Source organism: Syngnathus floridae, chromosome 12, assembly GCF_059516105.1.
Source record: "Syngnathus floridae isolate MCC-2025c chromosome 12, RoL_Sflo_1.0, whole genome shotgun sequence".
Classification (NCBI taxonomy): Eukaryota; Metazoa; Chordata; class Actinopteri; order Syngnathiformes; family Syngnathidae; genus Syngnathus; species Syngnathus floridae.
Genome location: NC_142424.1, coordinates 13,854,877 through 13,882,396, shown reverse-complemented (window position 1 = coordinate 13,882,396; position 27,520 = coordinate 13,854,877). Strand labels below are relative to the sequence as shown.

Genomic DNA, 27,520 nt, shown 5'->3' with positions numbered 1-27,520 from the left:
CTCAAAAGATTGAGTCCATTAGGGACGAGATCAAGAATACCATGCCAATCGCTCCGCTGGTTACTAGCGCTGGGGATCATGCAATAACCCTCTCAAATTTTGATAGCGTGTCCCTTGAAATGCTTACAAAATTGGTTAGTACGGCTAAACAAACAACATGTTTACTCGACCCGCTTCCAGCCAAACTACTTAAAGAATTATTTCCAATTTTAGGACCGTCCGTCTTAAATATAATCAATCTGTCTGTTTCCTCTGGGATAGTGCCAATAGCCTTTAAAACCGCTATAATTAAACCACTACTTAAGCGAGCAAATCTTGACCCGGACTGTCTCAGTAATTATAGGCCAGTTTCAAACCTCCCATTCATAGCAAAACTTCTCGAAAAAGTAGTAGCGCAGCAGCTTATTGATTACATGGTCGCTAATAATCGATATGACTCCTTTCAGTCTGGTTTTAGAGCTAATCATTCTACAGAGACAGCACTTGCTAAAGTGACTAATGATCTCCTCATAGCTATGGATTCAAATACGTCGTCTGTATTGTTACTACTCGATCTTAGTGCTGCCTTTGACACTGTAGACTTTGATATTTTATTAGGGCGTCTTAAAAGTTGTGTTGGTATCTCAGGGTCAGCACTCAGCTGGTTCAATTCCTATCTATCAGGCAGGACGCACCGAGTGGTCCATGGTAATACGTCCTCTGAGCTTTATAATGTTACGTGTGGTGTTCCACAGGGATCGGTACTCGGACCAATTTTATTTAATATTTATATGATTCCGCTTGGGGACATAATACGTAAATATAATATTAGCTTTCAATGCTACGCGGATGACACCCAATTATATATGCCGTTATCGATGACAGATCCACGGGACTGTTGTAATCTCGAGGCGTGCCTTGCGGAGATCAAGCAATGGATGTCTCTCAACTTCCTTCGTCTTAACCCAGATAAAACTGAGATGTTGATAATTGGTCCTACTCGTTATCAACACTTATTTAAGGAAACCACTATAACTATAGATAACCGGACTATCACTCAGAGTGATACGGTAACTAATCTCGGGGTAATATTTGACCAAACGCTCTCCTTTCAAAAACACATTAAGAATATAACCAGGATTGCGTTTTTTCACCTTCGTAATATTGCTAAGATTCATCCTATCCTCTCGACCGGGGATGCGGAAACCATTATACATGCGTTCGTTACGTCGCGCCTGGACTACTGTAATGTATTATTCTCTGGTCTTCCTAAGTCCAGTATCAAAAGTCTACAGTTAGTGCAAAATGCCGCTGCGAGGATGCTCTCACGGTCAAGAAAATTTGATCACATTACCCCAATATTAGCCAAATTACATTGGCTCCCGGTCCATTCAAGATGTGACTTCAAGGTTCTTCTACTAACCTATAAATCACTGCATGGCTTAGCGCCTTCATATCTCGTCGACCTAGTCGTTCCTTATGTTCCGTCTCGTAACCTTCGTTCGCAAAACGCTAGTCTTTTAGTTATACCGAGGGCCAAGAAAATGTCGGCAGGGTCTAGAGCATTCTCTATTCGGGCTCCAGAGCTTTGGAATGCCCTACCAATGGATATTAGAACTACTACCTCAGTAGAAACATTTAAGACATGTTTAAAGACACATTTCTATGAGATGGCCTTTAACTAACTTGTGATGGCCGATTTGGCCGGAGTTTGTTTTGTTCTCTCTGCCCATCCCCTCCCCGGCTGGGGAGGGGGTTAGGTGGCTCAAAAGCTGATCGCGGCTAGCTGGATTCTCGGGGACCAATTCAAGATGAAGGAACTGCAGCTCAACCCCCTTGAAGACACGGCCAGGACAACCGAGGGCACCTCCGACATCCATTTTTTCATTGATTTTCATATTATGTATTACTTGTGCACTCTCTGCATCCATTATAACCTGGTGATCCTGAAAGGGGGATCCTTCCATCTGTGGTCCCTTCTCAAGGTTTCTCATTTTCCCCTGGCAGGGTTTTTTTTAGTTTTTCCTTGCCCTTTTGGGAGCTTATGATCAGGGGATGCTTTGAGAATAATTGTCAATTTTTGGCTATGTGAAGCCCTTTGAGACTGTTTGTGATTTAGGGCTATACAAATAAACTTGACTTGACTTGACTTGACACGCTCGGTCCTATTGTATGGAGCTCTCTTCCACATCGGTGGCTGGAAGTCCACGCCGCCACACGCTTGGAAGTTTGTTTTGTTAAATAAAGAGCCGTTTACCAAACCTACGTCTTTCCTTGTTCTTTGTTAACGCTACAATATAGTCATATAGTAGATCTGTGGAATAACGACGAGTCAGGACGCACACGCGGCGTTGTTGACAAAGGACGAGGAATTTGATCGATGGATTCAATGATTTAAAGTGCACAGATGGTTTGATAATATTGCTTATACAATAGTTATTTGAAATATAATTTATATATCGTAATAAGGGCCTGTGGAATATTTTGAATTGCAAGCGCCGTCATATATCAGGGACGTGCGGTCAGAGGAGGCACCGCCTTCCCCTGCCATCATGAAAAGGGGAAAAAAAATTCAATTGTTTTTATTATAAAGTCATTTACCTTTTAATTTCAATAATTTTGTATCATTTTGAACCAAAATGGCTAATTTTTTACAGTTATTTTAAAACCGAAGACGATTCGCTCGGAGGAGCCAACGTCCTGTCTAACCTCCTCTGAGGATTGCGTAAGCACACGGCTGCCTATGTTGACAGGCTATGCAGTTAGACCAGGAGTGGGCAATTAATTTTTACAAGGGGCCACATGAAAAACCTGAGTTGTGTCAGAGGGCCACACCTACGATAACTTAAACCTGCTCAATTTTCTTCCATTGTAAAATGCACTAAATTATTTATTTTAAATAGTTGGTACCCGGTAAGTAGAAGAATACAATTATTCTGTTTATATTTATATTAAGCTATGTGAAATTGTGGTGTAAAGGTAAAATAAAAAAACAATTATTAATCAGTACAATTTATTCTTAACTTCTTTAACTTTTCCTCAAATGACAAAGCCGCTCCACCGCTGGGTGTGAAGTTTGATAAAAAGTCCTTGTTGGGCTTGCAGTTTTGCTAGCAATGCATCAGCCTCTGATGCGCCCTGTTTATCAGACAGATGTGTTTTTTCTCATGCTTGGTCGTGTAGTGGCGACTCAAATTATGTTCTTTAAACACAGCGACAAGTTCTCCAGCCTTGTGGCAGGGAGCGCTAGTGATCCCGGGATGCTTCATGCGCCCACCTGTAGAATAAGTGATCTCCAGTTCAAATTTACAGTGAACAACTGAGGAGCAGTCATCCGTTTATTTCGTTTTACATTCATTTTTTTTTTTTTTTTTTTACTTTTCATTTTACAATGGAGGATTACATGTGCAAACTCAAACGATTTTCAACTATGGATTTTCGGTTGAAGCAGGAGGTCATCAGTAAAGGAAGACCAACTCTGGAGTTAAAAGGTTTGATTCGGACAACGGGACTTTGGACCATGTCTTTTTAAACAGAGTGGTACGCACGATCGAAAACAAGATTTTGATTCCATGTGCTTTATTGAGTGTTTTTATGTTTGAAGACTGCTGATATGTGATTTTAATTAAAATAGTTCAAATTAAATAACGAATAAGCTACTCTAGAGCAGCGTTCCTGAACCTTTTTTGTGACACCGTTAGGTGTCGGACAAATTTTACCGGGGGGGGGGGGGTTGGGGGGTGATGTCAGTGCCTCTCCAGTTATAAACCTCACCACACGTCACTGATATAGGCACACGTTTAGTCGTAAGGATATGAGAGCTGGTGTGTGTAGTGTACATGGGTGAGTCTTTGGGTGTGTGAATGTGATTCTTGTGTGTGTGATTATTGTATGAAGCGTGTGAAGGGTGTGTGTGGGGGTGTAGTGTATGGTGTGTGTGTGTGTTTATGACACAGGGCGTGTGATGCGTCAGTGCAGTAGTCTTGGAGTAGTAGTGCCTGTAGTTTGTGCAGGGTGCATGCTGCCTCTGCTTGCCACTTTTCTGCTTTCAGCTACCGCCACCGGCCAGCCCTCTGTTTCCGGGGGTGAAAAGAGGAGCCGAGTGCATAAGCCTCCTCAGCCGGTACACAGCCTCTCCATTACCAAGACTTGCACACACCTCCTCGTGGCCACACACGGTAACTGGCACCTTGCGGCCCCAGGCTAAGTTGTGCAGGATCTCGGAGCAGCAGTGGGCCCCAGAGATGTGGCATGTAGGCCCACCGGTGTGTGGACACGCCCTACTGCCCATCAACCACTGTCCCGGCTGTGGGTAAACAGCTCCAGCTATGGGTAAATAGTGAAGACCTCAACGGTGGACGAGGCGGAGGATGATGGCTGACCTAAGGGGTGGCGTCACAACGGCTGGGAAGGCGGATGAAGGTTGCCGCAGAAAAGGGTCACCAGTCGTCTTGGTCTCCTTGCCACTGGACTCTGACCCTGATCTGTCAAGGACAGTGTGGTGACTGTCTGTGCACCAGTCTCCCCACTCTAAACAAAGTCACGCACAGGCGTCTTTTTCAGGGAATCCACCTTACATCCCGGAGTAAAGTCCTGTGGCGACCAGTAAGTGGCAACGGGGGCAGGATTGTGAAGTCTGGAAGCCCCTAGTCACAAGCTGGCACATCAGGCGGTGGATGTTAGATGATCGTTGGGCTCTTGGACCGAGGCAGAAGAGCTCTTTGGTAGCTGCATCCACGACTGAGCAGCCCTTTTTAGGATCCACTCTGCTCACCCCTGTGGGGGAAGGGGCTAGAAAAGGTGCCCTAAACATAGCCTGTCTCAAACCTCCCGACTGGATTAACGCGTTCGGAGGGATCACCAATATGCGGTCGAAAACACAGAAACATGAATTTTGGAGCATGGAATGTGCGCACACTAATGGACAGTGTAACCAGTGATAGGCCGGAGAGGAGAACCGCCATCATTGCCAGGGAACTGAGAAGATGCCGGATTGACATCGCTGCTCTTTCAGAAACCCGACGGGCAGAGGAAGGTCATCTGAAGGAGGAAAAGGGTGGATACACTTTCTTCTGGAAAGTAAAGGCCAAAGATGAGCCTAGGATCCATGGGGTTGGATTTGCCATCAAGAACTAACTGATCAGTCAGCTCTCTGAACTCCCTGTGGGAATCAGGGAGCGCCTGATGACCCTCCGTCTGGTGCTGGCCAACAACCAGACGGCAACAGTTCTTAGTGCTTATGCACCTACCTTCATTTCCGATGAGGACAAAAAAGAGGCCTTCTATGCCTGTCTGGATGAGGTATTGTCAAAAATCCCCAAGGAGGACAAGATTATTATATTGGGAGATTTCAATGCCGGAGTGGGCCATGACCACCACCTCTGGAAGGGCACCATTGGAAAGGAAGGCATTGAAAACATCAACTCCAACGGGGTTTTGCTTCTTAGCAAATGTGCTCAATACGACCTTATCATCACCAATACCATCTTTCGCCAGAAGAACAAACTCAAGGGCTCATGGAGACACCCTCGCTCTAAACAATGGCATCTTATTGACTATGTCATAGTCAGAGCCAGGGATCAGCGCGACGTGAGCATCACATAAGCCATGATGGATTCAGAGGCCTGCTGGACAGATCATCGCCTAATACGATCCACGATGTCCATCAGACTCAAGAGGAAGAGGAGACTGCAAAAGAAGCTGAGCCGGCAAAGACTAAACCTTGAGACCCTGAATAAAACTGCCGCCCTGCAGCTGTTTCAGGCCTCTCTTGGAGAAAGCCTTAATCAGGAATACCCTGAGGACATTGAAGAACACTGGAGCCTGCTCAAGTCTTCCATCCTCGACACCTGCAGTGCCACTCTCGGGTACAAGGCCAGAAAGCATCAGGACTGGTTTGATGAGAACGACACAGAGATAGAACAGCTCATCTCCAAGAAAAGGGAAACCTTTCGTGTCTGGCAAAATGACATCACCTGCACAGCAAAGAGACAGGCTCACTCCAGAGCCAAAGCTGACGTCCAGAGCCGGGTGAGACAAATTAAAAACTCCTGGTGGACAGAAAGGGCACTGGAAATCCAGAGTTTGGCAGACTCTGGTGACACCAGAGGCTTTTTCACTGCTACCAAGGCTGTCTACGGCCCAAGCTATCGCGGCCAAAACCCCCTGCGCTCTAAAGACGGGCAAGAGCTGTTGAAGGACAATGAGTCCATAAACAACTGGTGGAGAGAGCACTTTCAGGAACTCCTCAACCGTGAGAGCACACCTCAGTCAGATTTCCTCAGTCACATCCCTCAGAGTCCCATCAGGGAAGACGTGGGTAAACCTCCCACTTTAGCAGAGGTCCAAGATGCCATCAGGAGCCTGAAGAACAACAAGGCCTCTGGGCCAGATGGGATCCCAGCTGAGGTCCTAAAGGAAGGTGGACGAGAGCTCCAGCGCCACCTCCATTCCCTCTTTCTGAAGGTCTGGGAAAAAGAAGTTCTCCCCTCGGAGCACAGGGATGCTCTGATAGTGACCATTTTCAAGAAAGGGGACAAAGCGGAATGTGGAAACTATAGGGGCATCTCGCTCCTTTCAACAGTTGGCAAAGTACTTGCTCGTGTTCTTGCCAACCGCCTACTGCCACTGTCTGAGGAAGTTCTCCCAGAATCGCAATGCGGTTTTCGCCCAGCTAGAGGCACTGCAGACATGAGTTTTACAGCACGCCAACTCCAGGAGAAATGCCGTGAGCATAAACAGCCTTTGTTCATGGCGTTCATAGACCTGACAAATGCCTTTGACTCGGTGGATCGCCAGGCCCTATGGAGCATTCTTCTGAGGTATGGTTGCCCAGATAAATACGTCAGAATACTGCGTTTATTACATGACAGAATGACAGCCACGGTGCTCAACAACAGCTCCTTGACTGAGCCTTTTACTGTAGAGACAGGGGTCAAACAGGGATGCATCATTGCAACCACCCTGTTCTCTGTCTTCATTGCCGCCATACTCCACCTCATCAACGAAGAACTACCACACAGAATCCCAATTTGGTACTGAACTGATGGCAGGCTCTTCAACCTTAACAGGTTCAAAGCCAAAACCAAGATCAGAACCACCACGGTTGTGGAGCTCCAGTATGCAGACGATAATGCCATTGCAGCACACTCTGCAGAAGACCTCCAGGGCATCCTGAACTCCTTCGCTAAGGCATACAGAGCCCTGGGTCTGACCGTGAACATCAAGAAGACCCAGGTCATCAACCCCCACCCAACCAGCCATCGGCTCTGCCCATCATAAATGTGGACAACACTGCACTTGAATATGTTCACCACTTCCCCTACCTCGGCTGCCTTCTCTCCTCCAAAGCGGACAGTGACTCTGAGGTCAACCATCACCTGAGCTGTGCCAGTGGAGCGTATGCCAGACTCCGGAAAAGAGTCTTTGAATACAGAGACCTCCGGGCTGACACCAAGCTCCTGGTTTACAAAGCTGTGGTTCTCCCCACCTTACTTTATGGGGCAGAATCATGGACAACCTACAGAAGGCACCTCAGAGCTCCTGAACAACACCACCAGAGAACCTTGAGGAAAATACTCAGGATCAAATGGGAGGACAGACGCACAAACATCAAGCGTTCTGGAGGAAGCCAGGATACCGAGTATCACCACTTTAATAATGCAGCACCAACTCCGATGAACAGGACATATCATCCGCATGGCTGACACCCGCCTCCCCAAACAGATGTTATACTCCCAGCTGGAGAGAGGTCCGCGAGCCCCGGGCGGGCAAAAGAAACGTTTTAAGGACAACCTCAAGACCAATCTCAAGAAATTCCAAATAACATCTCAGGACTGGGAGCGCAACGCCTTGAACAGAAACTGCCGGAGGGCAGCGGTGCAAGAAGGTGCAGCACATCACAAAAAGGAACTCCGCCGTGTCGCAGAAACCAAACGACAACTCCGTAAGGAAAGACAAAATCAGGCTCCAGCACGACCACAACCCACCACCACTTCCCCCTGCCCACACTGCACAAAAATATGTGGATCCCGGATCGGCCTCTACGCCCACCTGCGGACCCACAAGTAGACGACCCTGAGACCCTCATACTCATCCTGAGTGACCGCCGATGATGGTGTGTGTGTGTGTGTGTGTGTGTGTGTGTGTGTGTGTGTGTGTGTGTGTGTGTGTGTGTGTGTGTGTGTGTGTGTGTGTGTGTGTGTGTGTGTGTGTGTGTGTGTGTGTGTGTGTGGAGGGGTCCTGCAACAGACAGAAATACAGCACGCAAGTCAACGCTCTACTTCTGACGCCACACAACACGAAGGCACACATTACATAACTGACTAGACCAGATATGGGCAAACTACGGCCCGCGGGCCACATCCGGCCCACGGGGCCGTTTAATCCGGCCCACCAAACCTGAATAAATTGTATTATTAATTTTTTGGGGGGTCATTTTCCCTGCAATTACTATGTTTCCCTAGTAGATGGGGAAGCGCCCGCCCGCGCATTTACTCCCAGGAGCCGTGTCAAAAAGCTCGGTGCACACTCGCAAGTGCGTGTGCGTACTCAGTAGTACAGACGCGGCGCACTCTGCGCTCTATTTCATCTATCAGTGCCGAATTTCGAGCGTAGGCTGTGACGTCAGTATGCTCGTAATTCGCGCGCTGAGATTTCAGATACAGTTTTACGCTAATACCACCCACAAACCTTCCCCTGGAATCCTTCCATTAAAATGAGTGGCCCGAAGAAAAGAAAGGTGGACACTGAGTGCCGAATGTTGAAAAAGAATGGACAATTTGGCTCGACCTAGGTGTGTGAGAAGACGTTCAGCCACATGAACGTCAACAAAGCCCGTCACAGATCGAGGTTAACGGACCGACACCTCGGCTATCCTAAGAATTACCACAACAAATTTTACTCCAGACTATGATGCACGAGTAAAAAAGCGAAACCAACAATACTATTGATTTCTTTATTACTTTATTAGATGTATTCTTTCACTGATTCTTCAAAATGATGTATTTGGTCAGAATGTTTGCCGTTGGATGTGATTTCGCCTCATTAGATAAACATAGTTCATAAATCTGACCTGCAGGCGCTGAAGTGATGGAAAATGTTATTCATCATAACAGTGTCGTATTTAATAAGAATCACTGATAGTAGTTTTTTGGTGAAATATTTTTCGAATGCTGTTAATAAATGCATTTGTTTTCAAAAAGTTTTTTTTAATATCCATGCTTTAGTATCTACTAAAAGTCAAAACCTTTTATGCAATGACCTTTACATGTCATTTATATTACTTCACACAAACACTAGATCCATCTGCTCCTGGTTCGGCCCCCCGGTCAAAATTTAGAACCCAATTCGGCCCGCAAGTCAAAAAGTTTGCCCACCCCTGGACTAGACGTAACGGTTCCACTATACTAAATAACCATGAATGAAATACCCTCGGCAACACACCAAACATAAGTCATCGAGACAACAAAATACATTTGCTGGGGACCGTTAGTCGCCGTGCCGCTGCATAACGGCTACTCGTACGATGCGAGGAAAACTTAAAGGAGCTATCAATCAAACGGCTCACACACGAAACAAACCGCGATCAGACAAACGGCACAACAGTAGACAGTAGTAACAATGATATTTACGCATATACTCACTTTGTGTCAAAGACGCACACAATCACAGCAACACACTCAGTTGATACCAGCAACTTTTAACTTACCGCTGCGCACAAGCTCCAACAACCTGAGGTAACTCACGCGAGACTTAAGGCGCAGTGACGTAACTGTCCAACATTTTAACATCAACATAGGAACCTTCTAACAGTTTCTCCATTTCTGTTATCTCTTCTCTTATTTTCTTCTCTTTTCTTTCTTACCACTATTTTTTATTTTTCTTCTTTGTGCTACTGCTATTTTCATTTTTCTTCTTTGTGACAGGGGTTCGCTTTGGCCTGGAGAGGTAAGTTCAGCATTCATTTTAAAGATATCTGGCGCCATCTAGCGTTGTGAATGGGTATACTGTATAGACCCCGAATGTAAGACGACCCCCTCCTTTTCAGTCTTATTTCAATGCAAAAAACACCGTCTTATATTTGGGCCAATACGGTACTTCAGCGCTCTGATCTGGACCGGTCTGGTATTCTGGATATGATCCGTTTTGCTTTCTGTAGATTTTGCAGTTGGACGTCCAAGTCCCTTTTTTCTTGCTTTCCTTCTTCAGTTGACAGCCTTCTTTGGCGCCATCACTCTTGGATTTTTGTGGCTATAAATGTTGGATTTTTTCTGTTTTCTTTCTCTATCTGCTATCACAGGCTACATAATCTATGCAGACTGATTGTTGTTTTTTGGCTTTTCACCAACAGTTTACAGCTGTATCTTGGCGTGTCCTACTCCCTCGGCAGCCTAAACTGACCTAATAATCTAATTGATTTAATTAATCACATTTAAATCTATATCTGATAAAGGTCCCCAAATAAAGATTTTGAATTCTAGGACATGACAAAATTGTAGTGTATGAATAATCAATTGAATACACCAGCTCAGTGGGCCTAGTGCTAGAGTGTCTGCCCTGAGACTGGAAGGTCATGGGTTCAAACCCCGGCCGTGTCATACCAAAGACTATAAAAATGGGACCCATTGCCTCCCTGCTTGGCACTCAGATTCAAGGGTTGGAATTGGGGGTTAGATCACCAAATGATTCCCCGAGCGCGGCACCGCTGCTGCTCACTGCTCCCCTCTCCCCCAGGGGATGGATCAAAATCACATGGGGATGGGTTAAATGCAGAGGACAAATTTCACCACACCCAGATGTGTGTGTGACGATCATTGGGACTTTAACTGAAGATGAGGGAATTTGAAATCCACATTTACATTAGTCAAGTGTACTTGATAAAATAGATTAAAAAGAGAATATCAGCACACTTATTAGGCCAGGTGCAATTTCTACAGGCCTCTGGGCCAGTTCTCTTTTCTTTTTTTTTGCTGTTTTATACCTTTAAAAGTTAATTTTCTAAATTACCGTATTGGCCTGAATATAAGATGATGTTTTTTTGCATTGAAATAAGACTGAAAAAGTGGGGGTCGTCTTACATTCATGGTCTAGACATATGTCCCAGCTCAGTGGCCTAGTAGTAGAGTGTCCGCCCTGAGACTGGAAGGTTGTGGGTTCAAACCCCGGCCGGGTCGTACCAAAGACTATAAAAATGGGACCCATTGCCTCCCTGCTTGGCACTCAGCATTAAGGGTTGGAATTGGGGGGTTAGATCACCAAATGATTCCCGGGCGCGGCAACGCTGCTGCCCACTGCTCCCTTCGGGGATGGGTTAAATGCAGAGACAAATTTCACCGCACCCAGTTGTGTGTGTGACAATCATTTGGACTTTAACTTTAAACATTCACAACGTTAGATGGTCCCAGATAGTATCTTTAAAGCGAAGTTACGTCACCGCGCCTTAAGTCTCGCGTGAGTTACCCCAGCTTATCGCAATTGTTGGAGCTTGTGCGCAGCGGTCAGTTAAAGGTTGCTGGTATCGACTGAGTATGTTGCTGTGATCGTGTGCGTCTTTGACACAAAGTGAGTATATACATTTCATTGTTACTACTGTCCACTGTTCTGCCGTTTGTCCGATCGCGGTTTGCTTCGTGTGTGTGCCGTTTGATTGACAGCTCCAGCACGCTCCTTTAAGTTTGCCTCTCATCGTACGAGCATGACTACTGCCGTTACGCAGCGGCACAGCAAATGTATTTTGTTGTTTCGATGACTTATGTTTGGTGTGTTGCAGAGAGTATTTCATTTATGGTTATTTAGTATAGTGGAACCGTTATGCGCTGTTAGTTATGTAATGTGTGCGTCTACTAGTGTTGTGTGACATCAGAATTTGAGCGTTGACCTACGTGCTGTATTTCTGTCTGTTGCAAAACCACACACACACACACGCACACACACATCACACACACACATGCGCCCACCCACACACGCACACACGCGCGCGCGCGCACGCACGCACGCACGCACGCACGCACGCACGCACGCACGCACACACACACACACACACACACACACACACACACACACACACACACACACACACACACTTCACACGCTTCATACAATAATCACACTCACACAAGAATCACATTCACACACCCAAAGACTCACCCATGAACACTACACACACCTGCTCTCACACCCTTTTGCCAGTTTGCCTGTATGCCCCTATGATCCACAGTGCCTGTTACTTTTTTGCCAATAATTCAGTAAAGCAATCAAAGCTGAACCACGTCTTCCCTCCTGTGTTCTGACCGACACCCGGGGGCGAAAAGAGCATAACCATCCGAGCCAACAGTCCTCAGGCTCCCCAACAATAGCGGTAGCAGTTTGCATTATTTTATTGCAATGTTTTTCCTTATTCAGATTTGTTTCAAGACTAGAGTTACAGTTAGAATTCACTTTGATGGTTAATGCAGTTATTGCAATTTTGTTGTTTTATCACAGTAGATTGGTTTATTTACATTTCAAAAACCAGAAGCCATTAATTTACAAATTTAGTTTACATATTTAAATGTTCGGATATTAAAATGTGATAGACAGTTTTTGCATGATTTGAATGAGGCAAAATAACATGCTTTTTCTCTCGAATATATTGTTATAATCATTTGTTTCAGATGTAATCATTTTCTGTGTGAATATTAAATTTGGTGTTCAAAAAGTCTATTTTCAAACTTGAGTCAAAAAGTCTTCATTCAAACTTGAGTCTTGAAAAAGAGGGGGTCATCTTATAATCAGGGTCATCTTATATTCGGGCCAATACGGTAAATTTTGCAGGTACCTTTTTTACATGAAATGAGGAAAAGTTCTGAAATGAATAAGTACATCTTGGAGTTAGAACATCAGCATTACCTTAATTTCATACTTATCAGCACTTAGGAGGATGTAATCACCAGGACTGTGCACCACAGACTCCACTTCACTTTTCTGTAGTATAACCTGTATGAAAATTAACATGATTTTAGGGTCCTTTTATAAATCCCTTCTGATACACGTGATCTTAAATTATATCAACCCTTGTGGACCATCAGGTACCGGCCTTTTAGTAATACCCAAAGACCCACAGTGAGGGATCGTTCCAAGTATTTGGCCCTCTTAATAGCCCCGGAGTACGTCAGGGCCACGGAAAGCAAAGACAGTCTTAGGGTGTTTTCACACTTGGCTCGCTAAAAAGTCAACGGTAAGGTTCACCTAATCTGTGCATTGTGAACACAAAGCGCACTGGGTTCACTTCGCCTTTTTGCACTGTATTGTAACCTCCTTGGCTTGCCGTAGATTGGTCACGTGACTGCTGGCGCAAAAACAAAAGAAGAACTCGGTCCTCTTTGAAATACACTCACAATGTGAACACAAAAAGAACTGAGTTTGTTCCCTCTTGGTCCACTTTTTGGTCCACTTAAAGAGGCCTGACTTTGGTTCTTTTAAAAGGGTCCAGGTGTGAAAACACCCTTAGTCTTTAGTCTAGTCTTTAACTGATTATGATGCCATTGCTTTATGTGTAGCATTTACCGTATTTGCCGGTGTATTGGTCGACCTTTTTCGATCCAAAATCGACCGAAAAAAATCGACCTCGACTTATACACCGAGTCATAAAATTTAACTTCGTATTCATCGCTTCAAATGTGATGGTAACCAAGGCCGTTTCTCATGCATCTCATTGTGCGTGGGTGTGCGTCCGTCAGGCTCATCAAACAGCGAGAAACTGAATCATTATAAAGCGTTCGTCGCATTAACACGCATCCTCAGCAACAATTTCAAATATTCTCACCTCAATAACGGACATCGAAAGCCAGACAGCGACGATGACTGCTAGGGGGAAGTACTGGGTATTGAGCGAATGTGCGAGTCATCGCGCGTCAAGCAACGACAATAACTACCGGTACGTAAACATTCAATCGCCATGTCTAAATGAATGTCGTTGGCACTTAGAAAATATTCGCCAAACTTGGCCAGACTTCCAGGGGAAGAGGCCGAATTTTCACTTGTTCTGGCCGACCGGAGGAACCAGCCGAGGCGGACACTTTACGGCGGTTGAGTCGTTGGCACTTAGAAAATATTCGCCAAACTTGGCCGGACTTCCAGGGGAAGAGGCCAAATTTTCACTTGTTATGGCCGACATGGGGAACCAGCCAAGGCGGACACTTTACGGCGGTTGAGTCGTTCGCACTTTGAAAATATTTGCCAAACTTGGCCAGACTTCCAGGGGAAGAGGCCGAATTTTCACTTGTGGTGGCCGACATGGGGAACCAGCCGAGGCGGACACTTTACGGCGGTTGAGTCGTTGGCACTTAGAAAATATTCGCCAAACTTGGCCAGACTTCCAGGGGAAGAGGCCGAATTTTCACTTGTTCTGGCCGACATGGGGAACCAGCCGAGGCGGACTCTTGATGGCGCAAGAGCCGTGCGCGAGTGCGAATGAGGCTCCGCGATTTCATCCGCGGTGCTTATAAAGTGCCGATCCGCTCGGCGGGAGCTATTTTCGGCCACTTGGCGCGTGCGCACGGCCTCCCGGATGTGCCGGGCGGCGTGCGCGAGGTCGCCGGCCGCTGGAAGTCGAATGAGGCTCCGCGATCTCCTCCGCGGTGCTTATAAACAGCCGATCCGCTCGGCGAGAGCTATTTTCGGCCACTTGGCGCGTGCGCACGGCCTCCCAGATGTGCCGGGCGGCGTGCGCGAGCTCGCCGGCCGCTGGAAGTCGAATGAGGCCCCGCGATCTCCTCCGCGGTGCTTATAAAGAGCCGATCCGCTCGGCGGGAGCTATTTCCGGCCACTTGGCGCGTGCGCACGGCCTCCCGGTGGTGCCAGGCGGCGTGTGCGAGTGCGCTGGCCGCTGGAAGTCGAATGAGGCTCCGCGATCTCCTCCGCGGTGCTTATAAAGTGCCGATCCGCTCGACTTGGAGCTATTTCCGGCCTCCCGGTGGTGCCGGGCAGCGTGCGCGAGCTCGCCGGCCGCTGGAAGTCGAATGAGGCTCCGCGATCTCCTCCGCGGTGCTTATAAACAGCCGATCCGCTCGGCTGGAGCTATTTCCGGCCACTGCGCATGCGCACGGCCTCCCGGAATTTGAACACATTTCGTCAATAAATTTCGCATATTTCTGATTGAATTTTGAAGTTTAATATAATGCAACAATTGAGCTCGACTTATACAAAGGCTATATCATAAAATCGTAAATTTCCGTCGAATTTTAGGGGGTCGACTTATACACCGAGTCGACTTATACACCGGCAAATACGGTATCTGTTTTTTATTATTCTAATATAAGACATAGCAATTTATTGAGAGTTTGAGTTGAACTTTTATTTATATTCTGTTCATCTTAATATGTTTTATACTTTTCCCTCTGTTGTTAACTCTTACTATGTGTCCTCTCTGCATCCATTGCAGCCTGGTCATCCTGGAAGAGGGATCCTCCCATCTGTGGTCTCTTCTCAAGGTTTCTCATTTCCCCTAGTTGGAGTTTTGAGTTTTTCCTTGCCCTCCTGGGAGTTTAAGATCAGGGGATGTCTGAGAATATTTGTCATTTTTCACACGTCCTGGGTGTTGTTAGTTACCTAAATGTTGAACGGAGGCTGTGATGTACTGAAGTCAAATTCCTTGTTTGGCACACCCAAACATGGCGAATAAAAATTCTTGAAACTTGATTTTATATGTTTTCTCTGTTGTTAACACTTACTGATTTTACTGGTTTTTAATTTTGTCCGGTTTCCCAGTTTGATGTCCTGACCACTGGCGTGCACACACATGGCAATCAAAAGTAAAATGAAAACAAATGAAGAGTCACTTTAGTGCAACACATACAAAAAGATTATATTGTGCAAAGGAGGTTGCATGATGTGGATGAATCATCAGGGTGCGGTGTCGGATGAGCTTAGTGCTACCTCACGTGTTGAACTTAAAAGTAATCATCTGTGACCAGATAATCATCGACCAGAAGACGGATACAACCCTAGATTTATTTTGCAAATGTTTTTTCTGACAAGGCTGATGCAGCCACCCAGTTCATGCAAAAATATCCAGGCAAATTCTATTTGTGCTCTATTAATTAGTGCTCTAATTATTAGAGCATCATGTTTTCATAGACTAGGGAATCTACTCAAGTATCTTGTTTAAAATAACAGTTAACCTGATCATTCTTATTTAGTTTTTATTAGATTTTCCGTATTTTCTGGAATATAAACCGTAGCTGAATATAAAACGTACAATCTGAAATTCGAGGAAAATCATATTTAAAATTGTTCAAATATAAACCACACTGGACTACAAGACTTCGGGTGTTTTAATGTTTAATTTTCATATGTAAGAGATTATGCACAAATCATCATGTATCATTAAAATCATGAAAAAATTCCATAGATAAACCGCAGTGGACTATAAGCCCCAGGCTTCAAAGCTTGTGCAAAAAGTGGCGTCTTATAGACCGGAAAATATGGTAGTTATGTTCACACAAATTTTATCCATCCATCCATTTTCTATACCGCTTGTCCTCATGGGGGTCGCAAACGTGCTCGAGCCTATCCCAGCGGTCATCGGGAAGTAGGGAGGGGATACCCTGAACCGGTTGCCAGCCAATCGCAGGGCACACAGAGACAAACAACCATTCACACTCACACTCAGGGGCAATTTGGAGTGCTCAATCGGCCTACCAAGCATGTTTTTGGGATGTGGGAGGAAACTGGAGTGCCTGTAGAAAACCCACACAGGTATGGAGAGAACATGCAAACTCCACACAGGGAGGGTCAGAGGTGGAATCGAACCCACACCCACCTGACTGTGAGGCGGACGTGCTAACCAGTGCATCACCGAGCTGCCCCACACTAGTTTTAGTCTAGCTTTAATCGCTTGAAAATCTGAGCATTTTAGTCATTTTTATTTTAGTTAGAATTGTGCATGCGTATTTAAGTTTTAGTTGACAAAAATTAATGACATTTTAGTGTTTTTAGTTTTAGTCAATGACAATGACATTTTAGCAGGAACACTTTAGCTAAAGGTGCTTCTAATCAATAGCCAGTTAAATGAGCTCATTCACCTGCTGGTTGAGGAGAAGCATCCGTATGTAAAGACAAAAGTTGTTTCACAGGCTGCTTCCTCCAAAGGCTGTTTTTTCAGCCACTCTTTTGTGATGTAATTTCTGGCACAAAAAGACCACACATGGTGACCAAATTTATGCTGACACACACGACCTTTAAATCCCAATTTTAAATGTGACTTTCTTTTCCATAGCAATGGGTCCTGAACAAAGACTGCATTTTTAAAAAACCTTTCTTTAGAACATATAAACACAACAGTCAGTCGGTTGTATTGACTTTTGCAAATATGCCAGTTAGCCATATTAATAACATAAATTTATTTTTATTCAGATTTGTATTCAGTATTTTGATTGGCTTGTCTTTTTTATTTTGTTGTTAAAAAAGATATTTAGTGTGAAGTATGCTTCGTAGCAGACTTTTGTGACGCCCACATTGCTTCACTTCACAACAGTAATGCACTTGACACTGCTTGACACGTTCACTCATCCAATCTGTCGTAAATGAAGAAGAAGCTCTTCTTCTACACATGTGTGTGGCGTTTCTCTTCTACGCATGTGTTTAGTGTTTCCGGGCAGTATTCTTCTTAAAGGTTCCAGGCACAAGTGGCGTGTCATTGCTGGACAAATCATTTTTGGCAGTGGTTATTTTTTATTTTGCCATGACCGGCAATCATCCTTCTAGCATTTCTTTGTTGTTAACGTCTCTGATTGTACAATTGGAGCGAGGGATTCTCAGCCATGAATCGGCTACCTTACCGTGATTATAGTAGGTTGGCCATGAATTTGTTATTTTCGCGTCATCTATTCCTGTCTTGCTTCAGTCTCACCGGTCTCTTTTCACAAAGTTTTCTATTTGTCTCCATCCAAATTTGAACCCCGAAATTGGTTTTTTATTTTATTTCACTTACTAGTTTACTTACTTTCTGAGGGAGGGAGGAGAGCTTAACTCATTTGCAATCAAATGAAGTTTTAGTTGCTCTATCTGCTTTTCCAGTCTATCATCAATATTGCCGGGTTAACAGACATGAATTGATTGTGACTTATTTTCTAAAACTCCAAGATATTGAAAATATAACTTCAGCAATAATGACATTTGTTAAAGTTATTTAAACCTAATATATAATTATTGAATTAATTGTATACACTTCCCCGACAATGTACTTATGTGTTGTCAATACTTTAGTGTATCTGACCAAAACCAAAATATTCATGTCCAAATAAGCTGCAAAGGTTTAGGGGTCTTAGGGAGCTAGAACTGGGGGCTGAATTGTTTTTAAAGTATCTGTATGATGCGAGAAGAAAAAAAATAAAGTGAAATAATGCACCATTTGTGTTTATTTCTTATATTTCCCAAATATAGTCAATAAGTCCATACTGCAGAATAAACCTGGGTATGACATCCAAGAAGGATGCTTCCAGACTGGACAAATTGGTCAAGTGAGTATGTGGTCAGCAAGGAGCTGGGCTCTCTGGGGGCGGTGGCAGAGTCGAAGGCACTAAACAAACTGCAGGACATTATGGGCAATGCCAGTCACCCTCTGCACACCGTCGTTGTCGCTCAGAGGAGCCTGTTCAGTAGGAGACTGCTCCTCCCCAAGTGTCGGCCCAAAAGACAGTTGAACTCCTTTGTCCCGCATGTCTTTAAACTGTTGGGGGTCGGTGCTGCCAGAGAGGAATGGGGGACCTCACATGATTGGTGTACTGCATACTAAGAGTGCAACGCATGACAGAGCCCCATGCGTTTGAACAAATTTTGGAACGAAACATAGCAAAACATGAAAAGTACAAAAATAAACAGTAATTGTGATAAAATGTATTATTTGAACATACCCGCCCGGCACGGTACATACCGTAATTTCACAAACATAAACACCTTTCATTTTCTCAAAAAACGAAGGTGCGCCTTTTAAGAAGGTGCGCCTTTTGTGTGGACCAAATTCAAAAATCTGTAAAGTTGTTTTGTGTGGCTTCTGTAATATACAGGCGTGGACCGGGACAAAAAAACAATCACAGGACTAGACATGTCACGTAAAGGAATACCTTCGCCGCCATTGTTTTGTGTGGGTTCCGCCACACAAAGATGTAATATACAGGCACCCGATGAACCAATCAGAGGACATTACCTTTACGTAGATCGGGGCGGTTAACCAATCAGACACACACATACACACATATATGTTTGTGGTCGTTATCGTGTTGGAATACTGTTCCGCGGCCCAGTTTACGGAGGGAGGGGATCATGCTCTGCTTCAGTATTCCACAGTACATGTTGGCATTCACTATTCCCTCAATGAAGTGTAGCTCCCCAGTGCCAGCAGCACTCATACAGCCCCAGCCCATGACGCTCCCACCACCATGCTTGACTGTAGGCAAGACACACTTGTCTTTGTACTCTTCACCTGGTTGCCGCCACACACGCTGGACACTATCTGAACCAAATATGTTTATCTTGGTTTCATCAGACCACAGGACATGGTTCCAGTAACCCATATCCTTAGTCTGCTTGTCTTCAGCAAACGTTTTGTGAGCTTCCTTGTGCATATTTTTTAGAAGAGGCTTTTTCCTGGGACGACAGCCATGCAGAACAGTTGAATGCAGTGTGCGGCGTATGGTCTGAGCACTGACAGACTGACCCCCCACCCCTTCAACCTCTACAGCAATGCTGGCAGCACCCATACGCCTGTTTTCCAAAGCCAACCTCTGAATATGATGCTGAGCGCGCACACTCAACTTCTTTGGTCGACCATGGCGAGGCCTGTTTTGAATGAAACTTGTCCTCTTAAACCGCTGTATCGTCTTAGCCACTGTGCTACAACTCAGTTTCAGGATGTTGGCAATCATCTTATAGCCTAGGCCAGGGGTCTCAAAGTCCAGTCCTCGGGGGCCGCATTCCTACATGTTTTCCAAGTTTCCCTTGTTAAACACACCTGATTCAAATGATCAGTTCATCCTCATGATCTGCAGCGGCCTGATAATTGAATGAGGTGTGTTTAACGAGGGAAACTTGCAAAACATGTAGGAATGCGGCCCCCGAGGACTGGACTTTGAGACCCCTGGCCTAGGCCATCTTTATGTCGAGCAATAATTATTATTTTTTTTTAGATCCTCAGAGTTCTTTGCCATGAGATGCCATGTTGAACTTCCTGTGATCAGTATGATAGTGAAAATACCTAATTTAATACACCTGCTCCCCAATCACACCGGACACCTTGTTACACTAACTAGTGCATTACACAGGGAGGAATATGCCTAACTGGTCCCATTTAGAGATTTTCAGTTGGGGTGTACTCACTTTTGTTGCCAGCATTTTACACATTCATTGTTGTATTTTGAGTTACTTTGAAGTAACAATAAATTTACTTTGCTATCCAAGCTCTACAGTGACTACATAACATTGTATCAAAGTGTCATTTCTTTAGTGTTGTCCCATGACAAGCTATAATTCAAACATTGCAGAAATGAGAGGGGTGTACTCACTTTACAGGACCGGCTCAGAAAACTAGAATATTGTGATAAAGTTCTTTATTTTCTGTAATGCAATTAAAAAAAACAAAAATGTCACACATTCTAGATTCATTACAAATCAAATGAAATATTGCAAGCCTTTTATTATTTTAATATTGCTGATTATGCTTAAGAAAACTCAAAAATCCTATCTCGAAAAATTATAACATTTCCTCAGACCAAGTAAAAAAAAAAAGATTTGTAACAGCAAAACAAAATCAAACATTTGAAAATGTCCATTGATGCACTCAGTAGTTGGTTGGGAATCTTTTTGCACGGATTACTGCATCAATGCGGCGTAGCATGGAGGCAATCAGCCTGTGGCATTGCTGAAGTGGTATGGATGCCCAGGATGTTTCAATAGCGGCCCTTAGCTCATTTGCATTGTTGGGTCTGGTGTCTTTCAGGTTCTTCTTCACAATACCCCACAAATTCTCTATAGGGTTCAGGTCAGGGAAATTGGCAGGCCAATCGAGGACAGTAATGCCATGGTCAGTACACCATTTACTGGTGTTTTGGCACTGTGGGCAGGTGCCAGATCATGCTGGAAAATGAAACCATCTCCATGGAGCTTTTGAGCAGACGGAAGCATGTAATGCTCTAAAATCTGCATTTACTCTGGACTTGATGAAACACAGTGGACCAACACCAGCAGCTGACATGGCTCCCCAAACCATCGCTGACTGTGGGAACCTCACACTGGATTTCAAGCAACTTGGATTTAGCTCCTCTCCAGCCTTTTCTTGAGACTCTGGCGCCTTGACTTCCAAATGAAATAGAAAACAGGATGCTACAATAGCGGCCTTTATCTCATTTGCATTGTTGGGTCTGGTGTCTTTCAGCTTCTTCTTCACAATACCCCAAAAATCTCTATAGAGTTCAGGTCAGGGGAATTGGCAGGCCAATCGAGGACAGTAACGCCATGGTCAGTACACCATTTACTGGTGGTTTTGGCACTGTGGGCAGGTGCCAGATCATGCTGGAAAATGAAGTCATCATCTCCATAGAGCTTTTCAACAGACGGAAGCATGTAGTGCTCTAAAATCTGCATTTACTCTGGACTTGATGAACCACCAACAACCAGCAGCTGACATGGCTCCCCCAACCATCGCTGACTGGAGGAACTTCACACTGCCTTTCAAGCAACTTCGATTTTGCTCCTCTACAGCCTTTTCTTCGGACTCTGGTGCCTTGACTTCCAAATGAAATACAAAACTTACTTTCGTCTGAAAAGAGGACTTTGGACCACTCTGCAACTGTCCAGTGCTTCTTTTCCATAGCCCAAGTCAGACGCTTCTTCCGTTGTCTTGAGTTCAGAAGTGGCTTGACCACAGGAATACGGCTATTTCCCGAACACGTTTGTGAACAGTGGCTTTTGATACCTGGACTCCAGTGTCAGTCCACTGTCTTTGAAGCGCCCCCAAATTCTGGAAGCGACTCTTCTTCACAATGCTGTTAAGGCTGCGGTCATCTCTCTTGGTTGTGCTTTGAAACTGCACTCTGTTAACAGCTTGCTCTTTGAGAAATTTCTTTTTGTGTCTTACCCTCTTGATGGAGGGTGTCAATGACGGTCCTCTGGACAGCAGTGAGATCAGCAGTCTTCCCCATACTTGTGATTTAGTTTACTGAACCAAGCTGAGTGTTTTTCAAGGCTCAGGAAGCCCTTGCAGGTGTTTCGAGTTAATCAGACGATTCAAGTGATTAGTTGAATACAGTACTTATTCATGATATTCTAATATTTTGAGATATGATATTTGAGTTTTCTTAAGCTGTATGCCGTACTTAGCTATATTAAAATAATAAAAGTCTTGCAATATTTCAGTTGATTTGTAATGAATCCAGAATGTATGGCGTTTTTGTTTTTTTAATTGCATTACAGAAAGTGAAGAACTTTATCACAATAGTCTAATTTTCTGAGACAGTCATGTGTGTGTGTGTGTGTGTGTGTGTGTGTGTGTGTGTGTGTGTGTGTGTATATATATATATATATATATATATATATATATATATATATATATACACACACACATATATATATATATATATATATATATATATATATACACACACACATATATATATATATATATATATGTATATACACGTATATATATACATGTATATATATATATATATATATATATATATATATATATATATATATATATATATATATATATATATATATATATATATATATATATATATATATATATATATATATATATATGTGTATATACACTACCGTTCAAAGGTTTGGGGTCACCCAAACAATTTTGTGTTTTCCATGAAAAGTCACATACGGTCAAGCTGCTCCCACAACAGCTCAATGGGCTTCAGATCTGGTGACTGCGCTGGCCATTCCATTACCGATAGAATACCAGCTGCCTGCTTCTGCTCTAAATAGTTCTCGCACAATTTGGAGGTGTGTTTGGGGTCATTGTGCTGTTGTAGGATGAAATTGGCTCCAATCAAACGCTGTCCACTGGGTATGGCATGGCGTTGCAAAATGGAGAGAAAGCCTTCCTTATTCAGAATCCCTTTTACCCTGTAAAAATCTCCCACCTTACCAGCACCTAAGCAACCCCAGACCATCACATTACCTCCTCCATGCTTAACAGATGGCATCAGGCATTCTTCCAGCATCTTTTCATTTGTTCTGCGTCTCACAAACATTCTTCTTTGTGATCCAAACACCTCAAACTTGGATTCGTCCGTCCACAACACTTTTTTCCAGTCTTCCTCTGTCCAATGTCTGTGTTCTTTTGCCCATCTTAATCTTTTTCTTTTGTTGGCCAGTCTCAGATATGGCTTTTTCTTTGCCACTCTGCCCTGAAGCCCAGAAGCCCGCAGCCGCCTCTTCACTGTAGATGTTGACACTGGTGTTTTGCGGGTACTATTTAATGAAGATGCCAGTTGGGGACCTGTGAGGCGTCTGTTTCTCAAACTAGAGACTCTAATGTATTTATCTTCTTGCTCAGTTGTGCAACGTGGCCTCCCACTTCTTTTTCGACTCTGGTTAGAGCTTGTTTGTGCTGTCCTCTGAAGGGAGTAGTACACACCGTTGTAGGAAATCTTCAATTTCTTAGCAATTTCTTGCTTGATTGGAGCCAATTTCATCCTACAACAGGACAATGACCCCAAACACACCTCCAAATTGTGCGAGAACTATTTAGAGTAGAACCAGGCAGCTGGTATTCTATCGGTAATGGAGTGGCCAGCGCAGTCACCAGATCTGAACCCCATTGAGCTGTTGTGGGAGCAGCTTGACCGTATGGTACGCAAGAAGTGCCCATCCAACCAATCCAACTTGTGGGAGCTGCTTCTGGAAGCGTGGGGTGCAACTTCTCCAGATTACCTCAACAAATTAACAGCGAGAATGCCAAGTTATACTTGTTATACTTGTTTACTTGTTTGTCTGTTGTGAGCCATGTCTTGTCACCGTGGGATAGGGGGGAACGAAATTTCGTTTTTTTTGTGTGTCTTTGGCATGTGGAGAAATTGACAATAAAGCTGACTTTGACTTTGACTTTTGACTTTGAAAGGTCTGCAATGCCGTAATTGCTGCAAATGGAGGATTCTTTGACGAAAGCAAAGTTTGATGTAAAAAAAAATCTTATTTCAAATACAAATAATATTTCTAACCTTGTCAATGTCTTGACTCTATTTTCTATTCATTTCACAACGTTTGGTGGTGAAAAAGTGTGACTTTTCATGGAAAACACAAAATTGTTTGGGTGATCCCAAACTTTTGAACGGTAGTGTATATCTATCTATCTATCTACCGTTCAAATATATATATATATATATATATATATACACACACACACACACACACACACACACACACACACACACACACACACACACACACACACACACACACACACACTATACCAGGGGTCACCTACACGTTGCCCGCGGGCATCAGGTCGCCCGTGAGGACCGCATGACTGTTCTAAAATTAGCTCAAATAGCGGCACTTGTCAGTGAGCTGCATCTATTCATTTTACAGTCAAACCTCGGTTTTCGAACGTCCCGGTTCTCAAACAAATCGGAATTCGAACAAAAAATTCGAGATTTTTTTTGCTTCGGTTGTTGAACAAAATTCGGAGGTCGAACCTCGCGAGATGAGCCGTGAGGACCCGAGAAAACCCGACCGCGCGGCCCGGATGCCGACTGACTCCGTTGTTATTGTATTTTCGTTACTTTGAGGATTGTATTAACCCCCTAATCATGCCTCCAAAGAAAGCAAGTGGGAGCAGTAAAGCCATCCTAAAACACAAAGATGCTCTTAAAGCAATGCGACAGTGAGCGCCCGGCGCGCTGCGGTTGCGCGATCGGACTAAATTAAGCTCTCTGCTCACTTAGGTCCGCTTAAATTTTGGAAAGTACATCAGGACTTTAAATTTATTTTCTAAATTTCAGCGACGGCTCTGTCACAATGATGCGACCAGCGCGGTGCAGTTGCGCGGTGGGCGACGCGCTACGGTTGCGCGTTCGGCGGTTGAGTTAAGCAGACCTTGGTAACCCATTCAGTGTGTCCGGTCAGAGTGTTGAGACAGGCACCGGCTGCCAAAGCCCAGACCTTCACAGTGAAATCTGCAGAGCCGCTCACCAGGATGTCCATCTCATCATTGTAGTCCACACTGAAAACTGGGCAAACACAAACCAAATTATACAAATGAAATTAACAAAATTACATCAAAGAAATTTCTGGCACTAACACAAGTGTCACTGCCAAACTTTGTGTATTGCCAAACAAAATAAAAAAGACAAGGAAGTAGATTATTATTGGATGCAGGATTTCAAGGGTCAGGGTTTTTTTTTTCATTGCAATCTCTTACTTCATTTGAGAAGCAACTTCCAAACTACTTTTTTTCCCCAAGGATCTGTAAGGATCTGTGAGTTTTATTAACCAACAAAAATGACAATTTAATAAATGTACAGCTGGTTTTCTACTTTTATAGAATCAACAGCTTTTATTTATTACATTCACATTGTGCATAGTCTTCTTTTTTTTTTTCGTGTCTTTGAAGTGCTAGTCAGATGACAGTTTCCCATTTCTTTACACAGTGTTTTGCGTTGTCACTGAATTCAGCGAGATCTTTTAAGCTGCAGGGGTTGGGTAGTAGAGGGCAGACAAGGCAGTGCTGCATGGTATGGTCCTCTTTTCCACATTCACAGAGGGTTGGGCTGGTTTTGTAGCCCCATCTGGCCATAGCAGCTTTTTATCTGCCTGTTCCTGTTCTTAGGCATTTGAGTGTCTTCCACCGGACCCATGATGCTTTTGAGCCGGGTGGGAGATCTTCGGAAGGGGGGATTGTGCATAGTAGCTGTTAGGAAATAGGTCAAATATCATTAGAGTATATGTATCTATGTGTGCAAGATCTTCCACAGTATGTGACAGTTTGACCTTGTGCCCAGGGATTTCCAACCGATATGGAATGTTAAGAGAACAATGGTGTTTTTCATGGTTCAGGATGCATATGGCTGGAGCCATATGTCGGTTTAAAAAATGACATCCCGGTTTGAACAATGACATCGTTGAGAGGTCCATACTGCTCGCCTTAAGCAATAACATCCCTGTTTGTCTGACATCATGAGATGAACATACTGCTGTGAACAAGAGAAGCTATACATTTGTCTAAACTCCACCCATTGCATTTATTCAATAAAAAGGGGCCAGCCTGTGGCTGGAGCGCGGTTCGGGCCACACACCCTGTGTGTGTCTCGGGCGCCCTCCTGCACGAGTCGTTGGCCTGATGAAGATAACTCTCGGTCAGACGAAATTCTTTGTGTAAAATGTTGATGAACCCAACATTTCTTGGGGGCTCCTCCGGGATCCCAAGAAATCTGCTCGCTGATCCGAGGAGTGTTGAAGACGCCGAATCCATGCACGACAGGCGTCACAGGACACCTGAAGGAAACACCTTTGGGAGCGACGTTCATCCACCAGGCCGGCAAAGTCCGGTTTAGCACCTCTCGGCGGCGACGATTGACGGGATATTCGGCGAAGTCTTTTGCAGACCCGGTGAGTCTCTTCATTGGCAACGTGTTGGGGTTTCAGTCCCCGGAAAAGAGGGTCCCTGGTAAGGACGGCAGAGTCCTTGCAATGAATTCCGAGATACTGGAATTCGGTCTACAGATGTAACTTGTAGACGTAAAAACACCTCATTTTGTTGAAAAATTCCAAGGTGTGAATGTGCGTGTGAATAGTAACACGTGTCACTTGATATTGTGTTGCATGTAACATAGAGGGAATAAATAATGAATTTCTGTGGAAGCACAGGCAAGAATTCCTCACCAGGAAACTGGTCGAAGCAGGAATTGCCACAGGAAGTCATTGTCCCACCAAAGCAAACATTCCAGCTTTAGAAATCCCTAGGATTTGACAGTTGGACTAAATTGACTACAATGGGTAGGAGTCAGTGTCCCTGACAATGTATCAGGAGATGAGAAGTATATGTTAAATAAGTTACCTAACTTGAGGCTAGTGTGATTAAAAGTGATGAGGCTGCAAATGTTTGTCAGACCGAAAGACAATGAGGCCACAGTGCACAGCCACTGTTCCAGTCGCAGGTCAAGGCGTGGCTCAAGCAGAGGAGCTTGAGGCAAAAGCTCTTTCTGCTCCTATGCAAAACATGCATCTAAATTTAAAAGACCTGAAACCTCCCCCATATAATAGCAAAAGATGCCATGGTCAGATTAATAGAACTCCTGTACAAACAAGAAGTATGACCAATGCTGTTAAATTTCCCCAAAGTATAAACAATGCTGATGTATGCGAATGATACAGGTGTCAAACCTTATTGGAGGATAAAGGCCACTTTTATGACAAAATAGTAAAACCAAAACATCAAATAGAGGATGACGTTTGTGCAGCGTTGTTTGTTGATGCTGTTTGTGTACTGTGTCTTCGTTGTGGGCCCTTGTCTTGTCCTTGTGTTCTCTGTGTGTCTCTGTGTGTCTAT

General features: G+C 44.3%; 2 protein-coding genes across 7 annotated transcripts in view; one reads left to right on the top strand and one right to left on the bottom strand.

Annotated features, from left to right (window-relative positions):
- fbxw2 (F-box and WD repeat domain containing 2) overlaps positions 1-27,520 on the bottom strand; it is a 79,706-nt gene that overhangs the window by 10,684 nt on the left and 41,502 nt on the right. For all 6 annotated transcript variants that reach the window (XM_088391409.1, XM_088391406.1, XM_088391407.1 and 3 more), the window contains 2 exons: positions 25,069-25,202; positions 12,868-12,954 (listed from right to left, as the gene is read on the bottom strand). In XM_088391409.1, coding sequence (XP_088247535.1) covers positions 12,868-12,954; positions 25,069-25,202 — 221 coding nt within the window. The remainder of the gene's footprint in view (positions 1-12,867; positions 12,955-25,068; positions 25,203-27,520) is intronic.
- LOC148390113 (uncharacterized) lies at positions 5,324-6,673 on the top strand. The gene is made up of 2 exons (XM_088392596.1): positions 5,324-6,357; positions 6,563-6,673. Exons 1-2 carry the CDS (start codon positions 5,587-5,589, stop codon positions 6,671-6,673), a joined length of 882 nt encoding a protein of 293 aa, XP_088248722.1. The 5' UTR covers positions 5,324-5,586.